At 36.0% G+C, this 20,517-nt stretch overlaps 1 protein-coding gene across 3 annotated transcripts in view; it reads right to left on the bottom strand.

Annotated features, from left to right (window-relative positions):
• Positions 1-17,623, bottom strand: part of NRPA1 (nuclear RNA polymerase A1) — a 31,760-nt gene extending 14,137 nt beyond the window's left edge. Inside the window, exons 1-17 of one of the 3 annotated variants that reach the window (XM_039050353.2) lie at positions 17,259-17,623; positions 16,944-16,989; positions 16,725-16,843; positions 16,295-16,464; positions 15,724-15,883; positions 15,315-15,608; positions 11,348-11,602; positions 11,105-11,275; positions 10,441-10,603; positions 8,310-8,500; positions 5,466-5,732; positions 2,903-2,991; positions 2,660-2,807; positions 2,302-2,520; positions 1,648-2,076; positions 1,383-1,527; positions 922-1,133 (exon numbers count right to left, since the gene is read on the bottom strand). In XM_039050353.2, coding sequence (XP_038906281.1) covers positions 922-1,133; positions 1,383-1,527; positions 1,648-2,076; positions 2,302-2,520; positions 2,660-2,807; positions 2,903-2,991; positions 5,466-5,732; positions 8,310-8,500; positions 10,441-10,603; positions 11,105-11,275; positions 11,348-11,602; positions 15,315-15,608; positions 15,724-15,883; positions 16,295-16,464; positions 16,725-16,742 — 2,931 coding nt within the window. In that variant the 5' untranslated portion in view covers positions 16,743-16,843; positions 16,944-16,989; positions 17,259-17,623. The remainder of the gene's footprint in view (positions 1-921; positions 1,134-1,382; positions 1,528-1,647; positions 2,077-2,301; positions 2,521-2,659; positions 2,808-2,902; positions 2,992-5,465; positions 5,733-8,309; positions 8,501-10,440; positions 10,604-11,104; positions 11,276-11,347; positions 11,603-15,314; positions 15,609-15,723; positions 15,884-16,294; positions 16,465-16,724; positions 16,844-16,943; positions 16,990-17,258) is intronic. The other 2 variants (XM_039050356.2, XM_039050354.2) reach the window with 2 other exon arrangements.
• Between the last annotated feature and the right edge of the window lie 2,894 nt (positions 17,624-20,517).

The raw sequence follows: 20,517 nt of genomic DNA on the forward strand, positions 1-20,517 counted from the left end.
ATCGAAAATCTTGAAGATAAAATTGAAGAAAAAACAAGAATTTGAAGATATTGATTTGGAAATAGTTTCAAATGAAGAAGAAAAATCCAACAAAGAAGATGAAAAGAAGTATCAAACACCGAGCAAAAATCGAACAAGAACGACACACTGATTGCGGTGAAAATGGATCACCAAACTGTCAACGAACTTGAAGCGAATGATAAAGAAGATGTGATTCTTGAATGATTTTCCTTGGAAGGTGATTTTTTAGTGATTGGTCCTTTGAATACGGTTTTGAATGAGCTTGAAGGAAACAAATTTTTTGGGTTTATGCTCGATGGAGAAGTTCATCTTGTGGTGGCAATATTAGATTTTTTGTCTCGAATTTATACCTTTGATCATAATATTTTTGTTCAAAATGTAGGAAGGTTTGGTCATACTCCGTTGAGCAAGTTTATTCCATTCCTTGTTTGCTTCATAATTTTTTTCTTTTTAAAACTCGAGGGCGAGTTTTCTTTTTGGAGGGGTAGAATGATGTAAGAAGAATAGGGGTTAATTGGGTAATTAGGTAATATTCTAGGTTAGTTTCCTTTTAGTAAAGTTCTATAAATAGGAACTCTCCCTTCTTGTATGAAATACATTATTCACTCTAATAAAAGATCAACAATCTTGATTCTTGGAGAGAATTCTTCTTTTATCTCATTTAGGCTACATCAAGGTTATTTGTTCAATGAAGGCTTACGTCCCTTCAGAAGAAAAGGGATTAAAAGGGAAAATAAAGTTTGAAAAATGACTAATGAAGAAGATAGAAACATATCACAACTATGGGAGATGCATTATAAAATTGGGGTAAGAGAGGCTGGAACTCTCGACAAGCTATGAGATATGGGAGATGCATTATACAGACAACAAATGCTCATACAGAACTGGAAAGAAACCTACCGTACCACCTTTAGCCCCAGAAGTCGTCATCAGAGAAATGCAGTTCTTCACTGAGGGTTTTAGCAAACCTTCAGACAGCAAATCCTTGAGGACCTTTGAGTTTCCAGTCCTTTCATTAAGTTGGCTGGTCATTTTTCTATCCAATGATGTTAGTGCAGATTCTCCATTATTGGAAATAGTTTTCTCAATATTCAGCTGCAGTGTCATTGGGTCTGCAAATCAAATAAATAAGGTCCCAAAATATAAGGACCAAAACAATAAAAGTAAACAAATTTGAGGACCAAAACAAAATTCAGGCTTAAAATAAAAATATTATATAGCATAATCATCCTTCAGAACCCTTTTTTCCTTTACTCAAACAATATCTACAATAGATCAATTGCTATTTGAGAAACACAAGTCAAACTAGTTATTAATACTCAAGTTTATGCATCAAGCACTATTGGTGAACATGAAAATACCTAATTTTTCTCCATCCTTGACCTTAAGAAATCCAAGATGCACCTGTTCACCAATTTTCTCGCAGATTTGGAGTTGCTTCTCTCTCTCCTTGTCCATATATTCTATCAGCAAAAGATCATCTACTCCACATGTGAATCCATGTGTCTAAGTAATGAAAGGTGAATGTGTAAGTATTATCAATGCCAACTAGAAACATAAGTTGTAAACTAAAATATGCTATTTTATATTAAGAGGGAGAGTAAAATTGAACTAGAGCACCATCACCTGAAGAAAAACAGTGAACAAACGACTCATCACAGAAAGCAACAGGCCAGCGGTGTTTGAACCATAGAGCTCCTGCACTGTATGCACTAAGCCATAATCACCAAATTGAGCCTTATCTATGACACCGCGCACCAATTCATTTTTAAATATTAGTAAGCTATCATCCTCCAAACGTGCTGCCTTCGACTTATCAACCTTTAAGTACTCCTTTTTCTTTGAATCCTCTTCATCAAGAACTTCACCTTTTCCCAACTTATTTCCGTTCATAGTTCTTTTTCTCTTTGATTTTTCGCCATCGACCATTTTACCTTTGGAAGAATTATTTCCTATATCTCTGCACTTAAAAAAACCGCGTGGAATTTTCACATCTTTTTCCACACAAAATGGTGGGGAGCCTCTAGTGATATGATTCAATAAGGCTGTGACAACCTGTAAACCACAAGAAAATAGTTGATTACACTATCAGAAATTAACTATGAGAGCCAGTATTTTTGCAAACACCTCAACAAAACAAAACTCCTCTTATTTACTAAAGTAGCATATGCTTCTGCACTCCTCATCTTTATTGTGTTTTTTGCATGATGAGACATCTTATCATGTCTAGATACAACATGAACTGGCATGCAACTTATTTGCTAGCAAATTTCTAAAAACCTGTTTTCCTGTCCAAAGAGGCTCTGGTTTCCATACTGCAGGAAGAACAGGTAGCATTTCAGCTTCAAAATCTAAAGTGAAAATCTTCTGCCCAGGTTTCTCTGAAGAACCACATGCTCTTGATGTTGTAATGCCAGAACTATAGAGAAGCTGGCTAAACTCATCAAAATTTAAAAAAGTATCCTTCTTCGTGAGAAGTACAGCACTTATAATGTGGTCCTGAAGAATATATACAAAATTAGGTGGTTACTCAGTGACATACATCAGAAAATATATGAAGAAATAAGCTGAGAGTTTTGTTTTTTTTTCCCCCCCTCACTGAAAGTTGTTGATTCTATCAACAAAAGAAATGTGGTACCTGAATTAAGGCTCTGATGGGTTCACCGCTAGTGGGTTTGACATACTGGTTATTCGCATTCACAATATTATAAGCTTCAGCACGAGAAATTTCATCTTGAGGAAAATGAACGTTCATTTCATCACCATCAAAATCAGCATTATACGTACTGTAATTAGAGGACAATAAATTTTCAACAGAACATGCTCTCATCGAAAATAACAAAATGTTTTACAAGTAAATACCAATTATACACACTGGTACCTGCAATTTGCATAATGCATGCGAATTGTTTTCTCGCCCTTCAAGACACGGACAACATGAGCCATTATACTAGGTTTATGAAGTGTAGGCTGTCAAACACAGACAAACAAAAAGTCAAACAGGGCATAAATAAACATCTCAAACTTCAAGTCAATCCTAAAAGCCTGTTTACACCTTTATTTTGGGCTCAAAGGGCCATACAATGGTCGGAAAAACATAATAACAAGCATGTTAAATATTACCCATCCATTTGCTTATATAATGGCATAGAAATGCTTAATTATCTACAACGCCAAATACTAGCAAGGAAGCAACCGTAAAATTGTAGTGTGAAAGGAATATGTATGTATCACACCAGCATAAACAACTTTTACCCACTTCAAGAGTTTGGTATAGGCAATCCATCTAATGGATATTTTTTGTGAATAATTAATTTTTGTCATACAAGGTTACTTTTCTAAAAAAATCATGATATCAGCTCCACCTGCTAATCCATAGGGGTGAGACATATAACTATCTTCTGCAGTTAGGTTATCAAGGAATTTCTTTTGATTGGAATGCTATTGTTTTTCCTATGTAATCATGTATTCACTAAGTATATCAAGTGGATTTCTTTTGTATTGGGATGTGATGAGGATGCTAAGGATGTGTCAACCTAGGTGAGATATCCGGATGCATCTGCTAATCCCTAGATTCCATGTTTCGATGTATCTTTTGCTCATTCTTGTATTTTGAACATTTGTCTTTTTCATTATATCAATGAAAGGTTATGTTTTTGTTAAAAAAAACATTTAATCCAACCTTACATTTTAACCCACAACCACCAGGGCAGCTCCTTACAGGCTCTCATCATATAATCTATATCAAAATACAATATTAGTCTCAGCTGGATATTCAGCTCGTCTTCTTGCCTCTTCTTGGTGTCTTCTCTCCGAGGCTATTTCTCATTACTCTATTCACAATATTAGTTTGAATTGGAGTCCCTTTATTTTCTCTGTTTAATCATGTTTTGTCCATTGATGTATTTTCCTTCGAAACATGTTTCCTGCATCTTTTAACATTAGTCTCTTCATTATATCAATGAAAGGACTTATTTACTTTTCAAAAAAAATTACAATATTAAAAATGGGCATAAAATTTGCAAGAAATAAGACGCTAGAAGAGGATGAACTTAACAAATCAACAAATTTGGACAGTTTTGCCATATAAGCCAAGTAGTAAAAGTTTGTTCTACTGTAAGAAACTTGACACTCAACACCTGTACGTAGTTTTTTTCAACCAAATACACTAATCGAAAGTTTCTAAACTAATGTTCTCATGGATATAGTGAAAGGCTTCCCTAAAAGTATCACAGAAATTCTAGAGCAAACATGAAGAAGAAACTCTCCCTTTTAGGCAAAAAGTTCAATAAAGTACATGAAGAATTCTCTTTTTCACAACTGGAAGCATCTGGAGACCACCTTCACTATACTATCCATCAAAAAGAAAGAAAGAATTCTTACACTGGACAACTTTTCTCAGGATTTTTGCTTTCGAAATGGACCTAAAGTGTTCCTCAGCTCATGAACGAGAGAGTTGATAGTAAAAAACCCACTTCCTTGACCCTTCCATATCCAAGCTTTACAATCCTCCCAAATGTTAATCGCTTGACAGGCCAAACTATTGGATAGGTTAAAGAGTTAAGAGGGGTAAATATGACTAATGACATCTAAGGAACTTCTCAAAAGCAAATTTCATCTTGATATGAACCTCCAATGGCTCAAAATTATTATTTAATATGATCATTTGGATGTAACTTTATTGTTTTTACTTTATTCTAAAATAAGTTCTTTTTTTTTTTTGTTTTTTTTAAAAGGAAACAAGCCTTTATTCATTAAGAAAATAACGTGAGACTTATGCTCAGAATACAAGAATACGAAATTCTAAAACAAGTTAAATATGGGTATTTTTGTCATTTTTCTATGTTTTATGAGAGGATATCTAAAGCTTGGCCTTGGAGTGTTCAAACCTTGAGTACGGTACTAGTTCTCCTTACCTCCTGGTCTTCGGTCAGGATGTAATCCCTATCTAATCCTTCCCTTAGGGATTGAACTTGAATAGATTTTAGGATTTTAGTAATTCTAATTAGGGGTTCTCAAAACAAAAAGGTTCTTAATTCCAATTTCACTAGGGCTTTCATATCACATCCCGTCTTCCCACTATTGCTCTATACCATTCCTCAAAATAAACCAACATGTAATCACATAGGAAAAGAGTTTCTCCTTGCCCAACCAAAAAAAGGCGTCAACTGCAAATGGAAGATGTGAGAGGAAGAATTTATCCCTTTGCACATGGAAACCCTTGATGTTCTTCTCCCACTAAAATTACCTTCACACTGTGGAAACCCATTTTGGTTGGGGAGGGGGGGAATTATTATAGTGTTATCCTAATAATTGACTACATCACATTACTTTGGAAGCAACTATAACAATCATGACAAGAAGGAAGGCATAATCCTAGGTTCACGATTTGTAGAAAGCAGTACACATGTAGAAGAAATATGTCAGATAACACCAAAGTTTACCTGTCGATTCACGAGAACAATATCTCCATCTTGCAGATGGCGATTCACAATTTTCCCTTCAAATTCATAATCATCGCTTCCTTGATCCACAACCACACCACGAGAAGATGGCAATTTCCTCGAGATAGAAATGCGTGATTTCCGACTTGGTTTTAAGTTCAATTTTACTGTAGCTAACTTATCTATGTAATGTGTGGCACCTGGATGGATTTCAGGACCATTGATTATAGCATTTCGTAACTTCTGAACATTCCAAGCAGTCACTCTCTAAGAAAAGTAAAAATAAAAATGAATAAATAAAACATGATTAGTTTTCAGCAAAAATAAATAAATAAACATGATCTTTTTCCATTGTTAATTTAAACAATTGCTTTCATTGAGAAAAATAAAGGAATACAAGAACATACAAAAAACCAAGCTCACAAAAACAAGAAATAAAATAAAATAAAATCCTAGAGAAAGGGAGAAAGGACTTCCAACTAAGTAAGATAACCTAGAGAATAATTACAAAAAGTCTTCGAAACTGAAACCCTCAAAGAAAAAAATGAAACCTCACCAGAGACCAAATTTCATTAAGGTCTCACTCCACACCATGAAACACTACGTTGTTTCTCTCCTCCAAAGATCCCACACAATAAAGTGCACTCTCTAGCAAACCAAAGAAAACGGTCTTTCTCTTTGGAAGGTGGATGGAGAAGGAACTCCCCGATAGAAAAATCAAATTCTTGAAAAAAGTCATCCCACACTGATCTTGCAAACTAACACTCCTAGAGAAGGTGATCCAGGTTTTCTTCCACCTTCCGGCAAAGGATGCAAAATAAAAAGGACGCATTAACGAAGACATCTTTCTCAAAAGCCTATCCATCATGTTCACACAACCAAACAAAACTTGCCTTTCTTTGGAATCTTAATTCTCTATAAAACATCAAAGACCGAGTCAAGAGGGGGAGAGGGATCCAATAATATCCTAAAGAACTACTTACAAGAGAAACCCACCATGGGGGAAGGACTCCAAACACGAAGATCCTTTCTCCCAAGCCTAATGTGCAAATCCTCATTCAAGGAAAGAAGAGAGGCTACCTTCGTAGATTCCATATTGGACAAAGACCGACGGAAACCAGAGAAAGAAATCAAATTCCCCGACCATACCAAAAAATCAGAAACCCACCAATTTTTCAAGGAGGACAAATGATATACCTAAGGAAACACAGAAGAGAAGGGGTCTATCCCCCACCCAATGATCTTCCCAAAAATACATTTCCTTACCATCTCCCACAATACACAGAAGCAAGATGGGAAAAGGAAGGGAGATCAGAAGAAATATATTTCCACTTGCCTTTAACCCCTTTCACCATCCACGCATAGGGATGGGTCGTCTTGCTCTCAATAGCTAATAGAGTTTTAGTGCGTAACCTTAAATTTTTTAGCTCTAACCCTCCCTTATTCATAGATTTTCCGACAGCCCAGCTAACCAAATGATCTTTTTCCATGAATTCTAAATGTGCATTTAGAAGTTGAACCAATCTCAATCACTAGACTGTAAGTCTGTAACTCATACATACAATTACTTGATGCCACAAAGCATGAGGTTCTAAATGAAACTTCGAAAACTACCATGAGAAAAGAGCTATTTTCGACGGCCAAATTATCTATCCCCGACCCACTTTCCACGCCCTAATTCACTAAATAATACCCATTGTAAGGCCCCTTGTTATGGTAATATTAGGATTATTAGTAGAATATTAATATAGTTATTAGGAGGGCATATTAGTAATTAGCTATTAGGTTTGTTAGGACTTTTTAGTTATAAATAGAGGGAATGGGTTGAGAGGAAGGTATGAAGAATTTTGTAGGATTTTCTTTGGAGAATTTGGTAAAAGATTCTCAGCCCTCTAGAATGTGTTGAGGTATATTGCAATTTCTTTATAGATATTGCAATATACTTCTATCTTTTAATGTTTTTTGTTTGTTCTTTGTGTTCTTGAGTGTCCTTGTTAGGTGGGTATCCTAACACCCATCACCTTCCTCCCGTCCTTTCCTAAAGAAAAGTCCTCAAGAACTTTTTTAACTTTTGTCCACTCCTTCCTAAAGATAGGTCCTCATGGGTCATATAATTATCTTTCCTTGCCAGGTTGATCCTCGAACCCTAAATTGAGATAGTAAAAAGGAATGTAGTTACTCAACCCCAACTAAACTAAAGTAAGTCATCCTCCAAAAGAGAAGAAAAGTTTCCACAACGAATACTTTTTTTAACCTTTTTTACCATCGAATTCCAAAATGATGGTGCCAGGCCAAATGGTAAAACCTATATAAAGAGGAACAGAGCTGACTTTGCACACAAAAGAACTAGCACATCTTCTAAATTTGCCTTCGTTACAATTGCTTTCCCGTGGCATTTCTCCTGTTAACCTTAAGACTTGACATTATCTGTAAAATATGAGATAAATGTTCCAAAAGGAATCCCCATACCCGAACAAAATAACTTGATTTTTTTCATTACAACCTTAAACTTTTAATTCTGAATCTAATAAGTCATTTTTACCAATATTGTCTTGCCCTGACAAACTAATTAGACTAACTAGAAATGATTTAGCATAATAAATGGCACAAGAGAGTAGGCCAACTGAACAAAGGCAGGCAACGCAAGCAAGCAAAATACATTTTGGTTCAAAATTTTTTAGCTTGTCTTCCCCTAGTTATCTACAACTAATCTGTTCTTTTTGTGCCACATGTTGCCGCACCTTATCAATCACCACTTGTCAGTCTAATCTTAAACCACTACATACCATATTCAATTAAGGATAATCGATACTACTATAAGTAGAATGCTGTTTAGATTAGTACCTCTGGATAGGTTAATCTCAATGCAAAATAAGGGGGGATTCCAATTTCATTAACTGCTAAGTATGGATCTGGTGAAATGACAGATCGGCATGCAAAGTTAACCCTCTTTCCCATCATCTTCTGACGAAACATGCCTTCCTTCTTCTCCAATAACTGACATATTCCCAAAGAAGCATCTTTTTTGCCTGGACCTGCCATGAAGAAAGCATGGCCACCATTATAGCCATGTAGTATACCATCTATGAGATGACAATGTCAGACTACCAAGAATAGTAAACATGATTTACTAGGTTAAAATTAATATCAATAACAATGGAATTAGTGGCAAAACTGCAATATCATCAATACAATAATTTTGTAACCACGGTCAGGCAGATCTTTTCAATTACTGGCAAAATGCCAGATGACCTGTGCATTATTTCATTATAACAAGGTGGCTTTTTATTTAGATATCTCACAGTGACAAAAAATATACCCAGCAAAAAAGATCCCCAACTTCAGCATTCTTCCTTCTCTATATTTAAAGTTACTATAATTTATTTCACTAAAGTATACCCGCAAGAAGGATGCAAGCTCAGAACTCAAGGATACAGTTGTACAACCTATAGAACAGATACTGTTCAAGTAAGGTAATAGCAAGAAGGATGCAAGCTAGAACCAAAAAGCCAAACCAAACTAAGTCAGAGTAATTTGGTTTCAGAAACATGCATTGATTCGATCAATTTCATAAAACATAGTACCAGAAATTTGTTTGTGGTCCATATGGAAGGAAAGGAATCGTGGGGCTTCCGAATCCAAAGAAAAAGTTAAAAGTCTATCCAGTCTTTGTTTAGAGTATTCTTTTTCTTACACTTGGTGTAAATTAAATCATCTATTTTTCTCTGATCCTTTTTCTTTCTTCTGTCCAATTGAAGATGCTTTTGTAACTCCATTGGTTTGGAACTTTTCATCCCCTCTTTTTATATATGTCATACACCAACGAAATTGTTCCTAATAAAAAAAATTAAAAGAGAAATAAGTTCATGAGCACTATTGGTTCGATTTGATTTTGGAGGTTCATTGACCAGTCAGTTTTGTCGTTCGTTAGACAGTTGATTAACCTATTCTCATTCTCAATGGGTTGTCATATTACTAAGGTCGACCTTCTCAGAATTACATTTCATACAGATATTATTCAAGAATCTGAAGGCCATCACATTGTGCATCAGTTTTGCTTTATCATAAGCTTCTCCATAAACATGATCCAGGGTGATTACTGATAAACACAATATGTAAACCCGACGGAAAATAATTATTGCAGAAAGAAACATTTGTTTTGGTCAATATGTTTTATCCAACAATAGAGAAAAGAAAATAAATATAGCCTATCAAATTTTTAGAAGAGCTTAATTACCACCCCCCCCCCCCAAAAAAAAAAAAGAAGGATGACATGAAAATCCATTTATCAAAGCCAAGTCAAGTGGCTTGTGTCCAGGATTTGCCTATAGTGTTAAAAAGAAATTTTCAATTCAAATCTGGGAAAGGAAAAGACGCCAAGTTGGCATTTGTTGGGGTTCTTTTTTTTGTAAAAGCAGGTTGGCATTTGTTGGTTGATCATGAAGCTGCAAGCAGATATATTTTTGGAAAAATGAAGCAATGTCTGTCAAGTTTTTTCAATTTCTTAAGTTAGACAGTTGTTATATGTAATGTTCGACAATTTCTATGACTCCACTATCTTTTCGGCAATGTGCTGGAGTAAAACTACTCCCTTTTGTGATTACAGCCTCTCCACCATCACTTCTCATGGACAAGCTTCTTATAATTATCTCATCAATAGGACCTCGCTTTTTTATAACCAATTCACCTCATCAAATGAAATGTTTGTTCTTCCTATAGAAAACAAGTTTGACTTTGTTTAGTAATGTGATTTTTAGTTCTCTTTCAAGGCTGTTGGGTTCAGGGTTGGGTATTTTTTCTAGCTTTTAATTCATTTGTGTTATGTTGATACTCTTTTTCTAATTTTCTTTTCATCAATGAACAATTCTGTTATTTAGAAAATAAACTAAAGCCATACATTGAGAATTGGAGCACCGGATATAAATTGAAGGACAAAAATTTTCATAGAAAACTTAACATAGATAAACGTGCATACCAGCTGCAGTTTTGCTATCAAACAAAATATTGATAGATTGTTGAAGATCCATCCATAGCCTCACTATCTTTGAGTGTTCCGATTTGTTAGCATGAGCATTTCCTAATGATATATTGGACTGTAGCACCTTGTTCAGTAACACTGTTTGAGGATGCTCCATTACCTGAGAACACGAATTAGCAGCAACTCATAAAGAGAGCATATAGTTGTAGACTTGTAGATAGATCAATTAGATTTGGGTTAAGGAAAAAAACGTTGAAGGTTAATATTGGGAAAGTACTACAGGCGTAAAACATACAAGGCCTCACAATCCTAATTCTCAAAACCATTTAAAAATTGAACGATTGTTTTTAACAAGACTCTTTACTTTATTAATAAGGAGAAATGCAAAAGCTAGCAATCAGATGCATTGTCCCTTTAAAATATCATTGAAAAAGAATGCCTCAGAGGGCAGGCAAAAAAAAGGCCCACTGCAAGGAACAAGAGATGTCGTAGTTATCATCAAAAACTTTGAATTTAAGTCAATTTCCATCTACTAAGTTTAATTCATTTACATGCATCAACTTAAGCAGTTCCTAAAAGAAAAGGGACGACCAAATGAGTGATCACCATTCATCAAAACCCTTGATCATTCATGTTATAGAGAGAGGGAAAGTATACTTACAGAATCACCTCCTTTTGCAGGGGGGCGGAACTTAATTGGAGGGACTAGAACAGACTCTAAGAAAAACATGGAATAGCCTGCCCTATTTCCATGTCCCTGCTGACGAATATCACTAATAAAGGAACAAAGAGTAGCTTCATTTTTCCACAAACGCTTCATGATATCTTTAACCTATTAAAAAAATGATATAAAGATAAGGAAAGGGAAAACTTGACCTGCAATCACAAAATAAACTGGCAGTACCTCAGATGGCATCAACTGTCCTGAGGAGAAATTCTTTTGCATGAAAATTTCCGGGGGAACTTCCTCAGAATCTTCTATAGGGGCCTTGGTTGCAGTGTCATCAAATGCATCTCCTTCCAATATATTGATAACAGTGGGGTGCGAAATTGTAGTCTCTTCCTCAAGCGAGGATATTCCTTCAGTTCCACTACTTACACTCACAGGCTTGCAACCTCTAATGGCATTGGCCCTTTTATGGGCTCCAGCCAAGCGACTCTGCATCCACCATGAAGGAGAACTTGAAATCAAGAAGAGGGTACAAAATTTCAATTAAATAAATGGTTCCAATGAAACAAGTACATCAACTCTATTCATCTATTAAATTAGTTCTACTGTCCGATATGGAAGTCATTGAATGAGCGAGGTATCAATACCTAATACAAACTATTCAAGATACAATATTTGCCAGAGGGTATGAAACTATCTTTTTCTTCTTTTTTATTCCCCTATGGAACCATGTACACTGAAAGTGGGTAATAACAGGAAAAACCATATCATACAAAGTTTCCACTCACTAGATAGAGAAGATCGATACGGTTTCCAAACTTACTCCTTCCCATTCAACGAACATTCTAAAATGTGTCATGAAGATCTTCGCTATTTAGTGTATGGTTCATTATTTTATATCAAAAAGGGCACCGTTACACTCAACTATTAGGAAGTAAAATTATCACTCCCGGCAATAAATGAGGAAAAAGTATTTTTCAAAAAAAAAAAAACAGAAAAACTTCTGACTTTCATATGATGAATCTATTGGAAGTAGTTTTTTTTTTAATATAGAATCAACAACTTTCATTGAGAAATAATTGTAGAATCAACAACTTTCATTCAGAAAAAAAATGAAAGAAACATACGGAAAAAACAAGCCCACAAAAACACCTTTTCTAAATAAAGTTCCAACTGAGTAAGATATTACCAAGAGAATAATTACAAAAAAGATTTGATACCAAAGGCTAAAGCGAAACATGAAATCTCACTAAGGACCAAACCTCATAAGGGTCCCTATCCAAATCTTTGAACCATTTGTGGTTCCTTTCCCCCCAAATATCCCACAACACAGTACATATCCCAACAAATCATGAAAAACCACCTCTCTCTGAAAGGTGGATGAAGGAGGAATTCCCGATCATTGCACAAATATCCATTTGGCCGCAATATGAACATCAAACTCCTACAAGAAACAACTCCACACAGACCTTGCATACTAGCAATCCCAAAGGAAATGATCCAGGTCTTCCTCTGCCTTCCGACAAAGGATATAGCAGAAATGACTCATTAACGAGGTCATCTTTCTAGCAAGCCTGTCTAAAGTGTTCACCCGACCAAGCAAATCTAGCCAAGTAAAGAACTTGATTTTCTTTGGAAATTGGAATCTTATTCCTATAGACCACATCAAAGACTGATTCATTAATGGGGGAGGAATCCAACAATAACCTAAAGAAAGACTTGGAAGAAAAGCCCTCACTCAGGTTAAGGCTCCAGACACGAATATCCTTCTCCCAACCCTAAAATTGCACTCATCTAACAAAGAAAGAAGAAAGGCAACCCCCGTCGTTTCCCTATTGGACAAATGACGACAGAACTTGAAAGAAAGGTACATAAAATTTCCCAACCAAACCAAGAGATCAAAGACCGAATGATTTTTTAAAGACAAAAGATAAGAATGAGGAAATGCAAAACAGAGGGGATTATCCCTCACCTACCAAGCTTCCCAGAAATACGCATCCTTACAATCCCCCACAATACAACGAACCAAGTGAGAAAAAGAGGGGAGCTTAAGCGAAATATCTTTCCACAAATTTCAGTGTGTCTTTAACCCCTTTGACCACCCAATCAAAGGGATGGGTGTCATACTTACTCATAATGATCCTATGCCACAAGAATTCGTGCTCAAGGGAAAAACACCAAAGTCACTTAGCCAACAGAGCTCTGTTTTGAATCCTTAATTTACCAATCTCCAACCCTCCCCGATTTACAGGGCGCCAACAACCTCCCAACTAACCAAATGAGAACCCTTTACTTCATCCACCACTTTCCAAAGAAAATCCCTCATATACTTCTCGAGGTTCTTGCAAACTGGACTAGAAGCCCGAAACAAGGAAAAGTAATAAATGGGAATGCCGCTAAGCACCGATCTAATCAAAGTTAGTCTACCAGCTTTGGAGGAAAAAACCTTTCTTCCACATAGCTAACCTCTTACGAATCTTATCAGATATGGGTCCCAAAAAGACAGCCCTCGAGTTACAACCCAACAAAAGGCCAAGGTAAGATGAAGGAAGGAAACCAATCACATCCGCCATCTCCTTAGCTTAGCCTGATCACAATTAATACCCAAGATTTGGCACTTGCTCCTATTGATTTTAAGCCCAAACATGGCTCAAAAAAATCTCACCATATGGTTAAGGATTATGAAGGAATCTTCATTTCCAGAACAAAAAAGCATCGTATCATTAGCAAATTACATATGAGACAAGGCAACCGCATCAGCACCAACTCTAAAAGGCTCAATAATGTCTCCCTCCACACCCCATAAAATAAGTTGACTTAAGACATCCACGACAATTATAAACAAGAAAGGAGGAAGAGCGTCTCCTTGTCTTAAACCTTTAGAAGCTTGGGGCTCCATTAACGAGGAAAGAGTAATTCACGTTTTTAATGCATCCCCACATCCACCTCCTCCATTTATACCCAAAACCTTTCTTCTGCATCATCTTATCCAAAAAGTCCCAAATGGACATGATCATAAGCCTTTCAAATCAAGTTTGAAAATAACTCTCCTTATTTGCTCTATAGTCCTCAAGGCTCCATTGGCAATAAGAGCCAGCTCAAGAATCTGCCTCTCTGTGAAGAAAGCTCCATGCGCCTCAGAGATTGTCGAGGGCATTAGTATTTATCATGGTCAATTTTTCCCATTGCCGTTAAATAATCAATTAATGTATTATAACTTTTAAGAGTAACAAATGTTTGGTCATTTTCTTAATCAAGCTTTTTCTTTGCTAGGATATTGTGGTCCTTTCCTTCAAGAACTCCTTTTTGGTGTCTTTGGTTGAAACATAACAAAAGAATTACAAAGACAAGATACCCCCTTAATCTTTTTTCGGGCTTATGTAAAGCTTTATGCTTCTTGGTTTGTCATAGTTCTAATGATTTATTTGGTAATTACCCCCCTTTCTTTAATCCTATCGGATTGGAAGCCTTTTTTGTAAGTAGTTCTTTTGGGTGGGCCGGTGGGGGGTTCTCTCTTTACTCTTCCCCCTTCTTTTTCTTTTATATTCGTGAATGTCCAGGCCAGTTTACGCGCACCTTGACTAATCTAATGGGACAACCCGTTGACCCTACAATATTTGGGTGTCAAGGAGACTCGTAGGATATTAAATCCTAAGTAGGTGGGTACCATGGATTGAATTCATGACCTCTTCGTTCTTTATCAAGGTCATGTCCCTTGCTCGGTCAACCCATGATGGTTTACTCTTCTCCCTTCTCTTGGGTTGTTTTTTGTCTTCTTTTGGTGATAACGCATCCCTCTTGTTTCTTATCACAAATAATAATCATCGTCATCATCATTTTCCTTCCATGTAAAGACACCCACCTCTTGGGCCTGTCGTTGAAATAATATTTTTTCTACATAAAAATACTTGTACTATTTTTTAATAAAATGTGAATGATATCATTAGCATCCTTCATTTAGAGAAATTGATGGGAAAAAAAAGGAATTAAACAAAGAAGGACCAAAGAACGATGGAAAAGAGGAGAAAACAAAAATAAAATAATCTGACATAAGTTATACCACAATCAAAAAGTTGGTAAAATAAGCAATAATAGAAAGAGCAACCATGTATAACCATATGTATGCCCATGAATTAATGGTAAAGCTACGAATCCATTATCGTGTCAGAATTTAAAGAAATGGACATGTAAGAAGAAATACCATGTGAAGCCAACCAAAAGTTGGTTTAGTAATCTTAGGATTTTTGGCTCCACAATTTTTGCATTCTTTCTGTTTGTGCTTCAAAAATTTATTCACAACTGATATGGCTTCAGAAAATTGAAGAGAAGTCCATGTTTTCGGTTTCATGTTCTTCCTTTCATCGGTATACATTGAATGTGAAGACTCAGTTAGTAACTCCGAATCCTCCGTCTGGTCCTCCGACTGTTTCAACTGTTTAGCCTCAACAACTTGACCGTTCAAAATAAGCTCCAGTAGAGTTTTACATTTTTCAACCTAAATTTGAAAAATTGGCAAGTATTGTTTATGTATAGAAGACGAAAAACGAGGGTATACGAAACTAGGATATATTCTACCTAGCTACATCCTTACACTACAACAGTATGTTTACCTGATTTGCACCAGCTCGAAAATGGTGGCAAGAGAAACAAGTACATTGAAGAAGATTATGGAGAATAATAAATAACAAGGGATTATACACAGGTGAAACGAGGTCAATGTGACCACAATGACCAGGGCAATAGAAAGGCCTCTGTCCGCAAGATTTGCAACTGCATAAAAAAAATACCAACCAAATAAAAAAATTACTGAACAGAATAAATAAACCTTAGAATACAAGTCAAGCTCAAAACACTAGATTAAAAAAAATGTAGGGTGGCTAAGTAGCTAAAAGCAATGTTTTAAAAGGGTTAACGCGGTCTTGAGGTGTTTTCTCACAGAAAGGCAAGGCGTAAGCCTCATTTTAAATGTAAAAATAATCATGAAAGGAAAAACCAGCTTGTATGCTTAATATAATATTTTCTGAGCCTATAGCCTATGAACGGGAAGCATCACAAAATAATCTCATAGGTGAAGCCAAGCATGTAAAAGTTCATCAACAAGCACAGATATAGAAAATCGGTTGGGACATGCAAACATTCGATTATTGAAGAGAGGTAGAAAAGAACACCCGGGATACTCACAGTGTTGTCTCGTCTAAAGAGCCCATTGCGGGATCATAGAGTCCACCAGATACGGGTCTCCCCATACCGTCTAATAATATAGGTGCAGTAATTTTTACAGCACTATGTTTACGAACCTCCTCATTAGTCATGAAGCTGAAGGCTACCATCTTGACCGACTCAGACGCGCCCTGCAACAAATTATCGCCATTAAATATCCTACACTACTTTTTAACATCCTAACATACCACAGGGCTAAATTTTCCAACATAAAAAGTGTTCTACAGCTAGCAATGGCCTCACCTTCATCGGTAGAAGCTTAGAACATCAAACATTAGATACAAGGAAGATAATTTCAAAATCAACTATGTTTTTACTTCAAATCCTCTCATAAGAAACAATAGTACAGCAACAGAAGGAAACAGCGATTGAGAGAAACAGGCATTAGTACCTCTGTGGTCTGAGCCATGGCTGTGAAAAGCTACTCCAACTACTCAATCTTCAACAGCCGGCGTTCTCGAGAGACGAAAGGGAAACAACTAAGCTTTGAAGAACACTCACCGCTTGAAACTTTAGGTGGGTTTTATAGCAATAACAAAAACAGGTCTTTTTAAACTAATTCCAAAAGGAAACAAGGTTTCCTTTATACTAATTTAGGGTAGTTCTTTACCAGGAGGTTGAAGCAGGGCCGGGAGTGAGCGCTGGACGACGGCGACCTGAAACGTATGACAAAAAGTGTCAGCGGCGTCAATAGTTAAGAGTGGAGGGAAAAGCGAGGATACAAGGGTGTGCACGGTTCGGTTCGATCCGGTTACGAGCAAAACCAAAGATTGAATCGACTTGGACGGTTTATAAGACATGCGAACCACTTAACCGAACTGAACCGCTGAAAATCAAAAACCGATTCTTTTTTTTTTTGTGTGTGTGTTTTCTCAAACCAAGAATAGGTGTCGTTTTTTTAAAAAAAAACAAACGAATAAAATACCTTTTGGAGGACTTTCGAACTCGAAGTTGCTACTGGCGGCGGCGGTGGAGCTTTCAGAATCTCGGATGGTTGAGCTGGTGTGGTGGTGGTCTCATCTGAAGGGAAGCCGTGGAGGAAAAACTGAGAGAGTGACGGCGACGTACGTGTGTGCGAAGTATGAAACTGAGGGAGCTGTGGAGTTCTGAAGAACGGAGGAGAATGGCGGCCGGCGTGCGTGCGACGGTGCGAGGTGCAGAGCGGAGAATCTGAAGAAGAAACTTAACAAGTAATGGGGGCCGGGTGAGGAAGGCGGCTGAGGTTTTCCCTTTTAGGTTTTGTTTTTCTTTATTCTTCTTTAAAATCTTTTACTTATTTGATTTTTGATTGGGCTGAGGGTCATCCTCTTACTCATTAGAAATGGGTGTGAATAGCATATTTCTAAGGTTTGATTTTAGAAAATCTCAAAAAAGAAAAATCTTTAGAATTCTGGCAAACAAATCGTGATCCATTTTATTCAGTCTTTGATTAAAAAAAATCCTTTGTTTTACATGTAGGTGTTGAATGTTATTTGAAAAATACCCTTGAAAGGGGGGTGTTTGGAGCGCTGAGTGAGTTATAATAGTCAATGTTAGTCTGTGGATTATAATAGTCTGTGTGTTATAATAGTCTGTGTTTAGAGTGCAAATTATATTTTAGTCTGTGTTATAACAGTCTATCTTTGGAGTGCAGATTATTATAGTATGTGGTATAATAGTTTGTGTTTGGTGTGCAGGTTATTATAGTTTGGGTCATAATAATTTGTGTTTGGGATGCAGATTATTATAATAGTCGGTTATAACAGTGTGTAAATTAAATGCATGTTATCTTATTATATATCACAATTGATTTTACTTTTCCTTATATTAAAGGGGAAAGAATTAAATGAAATATCATATTTTCACCAACCTAAATAAAATTGTTTGTTCCACCAATTTGTATAAAATGTGTTGAACGTTACATCGTCCTCATTCCACCAATTTTAGCCTTGTTTGATGTATCAAACTTCGTGACCATGCAACAAATACAATTCCATTCTCTTCAAAGGATATTAATCATTGCCCAAAACATTAATGCATGTAGAGATAGAGAAAATTCACAAATAGCAAAAAAAAGAAAACCAAATCACATTCATGTCCATGAAATAGTACGGAGTGAAACATAAAAAATACTATAAAGTACAAGTCATAATTTAGAATATGTCCAAATTAAACATGGAAAAGCACGTGATGAAAATAGCTAGTTAGACATTGTCTAGAAGAAAAAGCTCGCAATACTCCAATTTCATATCCGTTGGAACAGACAAAAAAAACTATTCGTATTATGCGCACTGCGAAATATGATATTCATAAACTTCACTTTCTATCAAGTTTACAGTTCTAGAATATCATAAGTTCATTTACAACTTTGACACGTAGCTCAAGCTCTGTTGCATGCTGCTCTTTCAGACATTCAACAATGGACTTCAATTGGTCATTTACAAAGTCCATTGCATTATTAAAGACCTCAACCGACTCAGACTGATATCCATAAAGTTTTCTCTTACTACCCCTTGATGAATTGCCTCCTTCGGAACCAAAACTAGTTGGGGTCCCCATGAAACTCATCCTGTGACAGGTCATGTTCGTGTGTGAAAGAACTCTAAATCTAGAGAACCAGCGAGCAGAAGCAGATCGTTCCAAATCCCATTGTAAAAGAACATGAACATTTACAATCAAGCAAACAGATTATGCAGTAAGGATAAAATTACAGCATGCACTTTAATTAAAAACAAAGGATCGAGTACAATACCTTTAAAGAACCATTTTCTTTTACTATTTCCCTCGATCGAACAGCAATGCGTCCAACAGCACGAATGCAACAATCAAACCAGTAAACAACACGAACTGGAAAAATACTCGATCCTCGACCCTCGAAGAGAACTTGACACCACCAGAGGCTACATTGGGATTCTCAGTGTGAGAATCCAAGAGTTGTGGGCTCTATATGGATTTGGGTAGAGGGATAAAGGAACTAGACGATCGAGTAGACGATTGAGTAGGTGACAAAGGAAGAAGTCTATCATATAGACTTGAGTACTCGATCGTTTAGCAAGCGAGTAACTATATTATAGTAAACTCGACACTATACTCTCTCAACAAGAAATCTGATTACCTGATCTTTTTGCTCGTGGAATGAAAAAATGAAAACAATTTTCATCTTTATCCAACAGTTACCATAAACCATTTAAAACCTCCCACTAAGGTGCTTATTTGGAGAAAAACGAAAATCATTTATCTCATAATTAATTTATTATAAATAAATATAATAACTAATTTACCATATTATATTTATAACCTACAGTTTTAATATCACATCATATACAACATATAAGCCATATTTCTTTTTCTACTTTATGGCATTTAATATAAATCATATTTATATTAATTCCTCCAATCAAATAATGTATCAAATACATCGAATCAATTATATCACATATAATTTAATTAATTTAATTATATCATATATGATCAAATTCCCTCTTGTTAATTTGAACATTTCAAACTAACCCAAAAACTGATTCTCAACATGAATCCATTGAGCTACTAAGGGAACTTTACGGGCTTGAAGCTTCAATGGTACGTGAATAACCGACTAAACTCTTTAATCATGATATCCACCATCCGTTAACTGTCGGACACTCCACTAAAGACTAACAGTTGCACTCTTTGTACTACATATATATTTATGTGTCCATTGGATATAAGCAATCAACGGTACAATGACCCTTCACAAATCGCTCATAAGTACAGTTGGGCCAAATTGTCGTTTTGCCCATGTAGTTACATCTAACACCTTAAGTACCACTGATTCCTCTAATGAACAATATATCATAGTTCTACTATGACTAAACCTTTCTCGGACCAAGAAAATGTTGGGGTTTGTGCCCTAAAGTCTCGTATCCTGTAGTTTGTAAACAACTTTGTAAGAACACTTGTGATGTATATAATATATATAATATTTACTTCACTTCTTGACTTTGCACATTTATATGTTTTTTATTTTACCACAAACCAATAAACTTAATATCCCTGGTTGTCTTTATGTAACTTAAGCATGTATGTAGTGACATACAAGTGGATCATGTCTTAAGTGACAATCAAAATAGTCTGTAGTATATGGATATAGGAGGGAAACCTTATTCTGGCAACACTACGGACACGACCCGCTTTGTGGAATTCTTACAAATGTTGTGACTTGTCAT

Source organism: Benincasa hispida, chromosome 11 (genome assembly GCF_027475165.1).
Source record: "Benincasa hispida cultivar pf3 chromosome 11, pf3_genome.v1.1, whole genome shotgun sequence".
In the NCBI taxonomy this organism is placed as follows: Eukaryota; Viridiplantae; Streptophyta; class Magnoliopsida; order Cucurbitales; family Cucurbitaceae; genus Benincasa; species Benincasa hispida.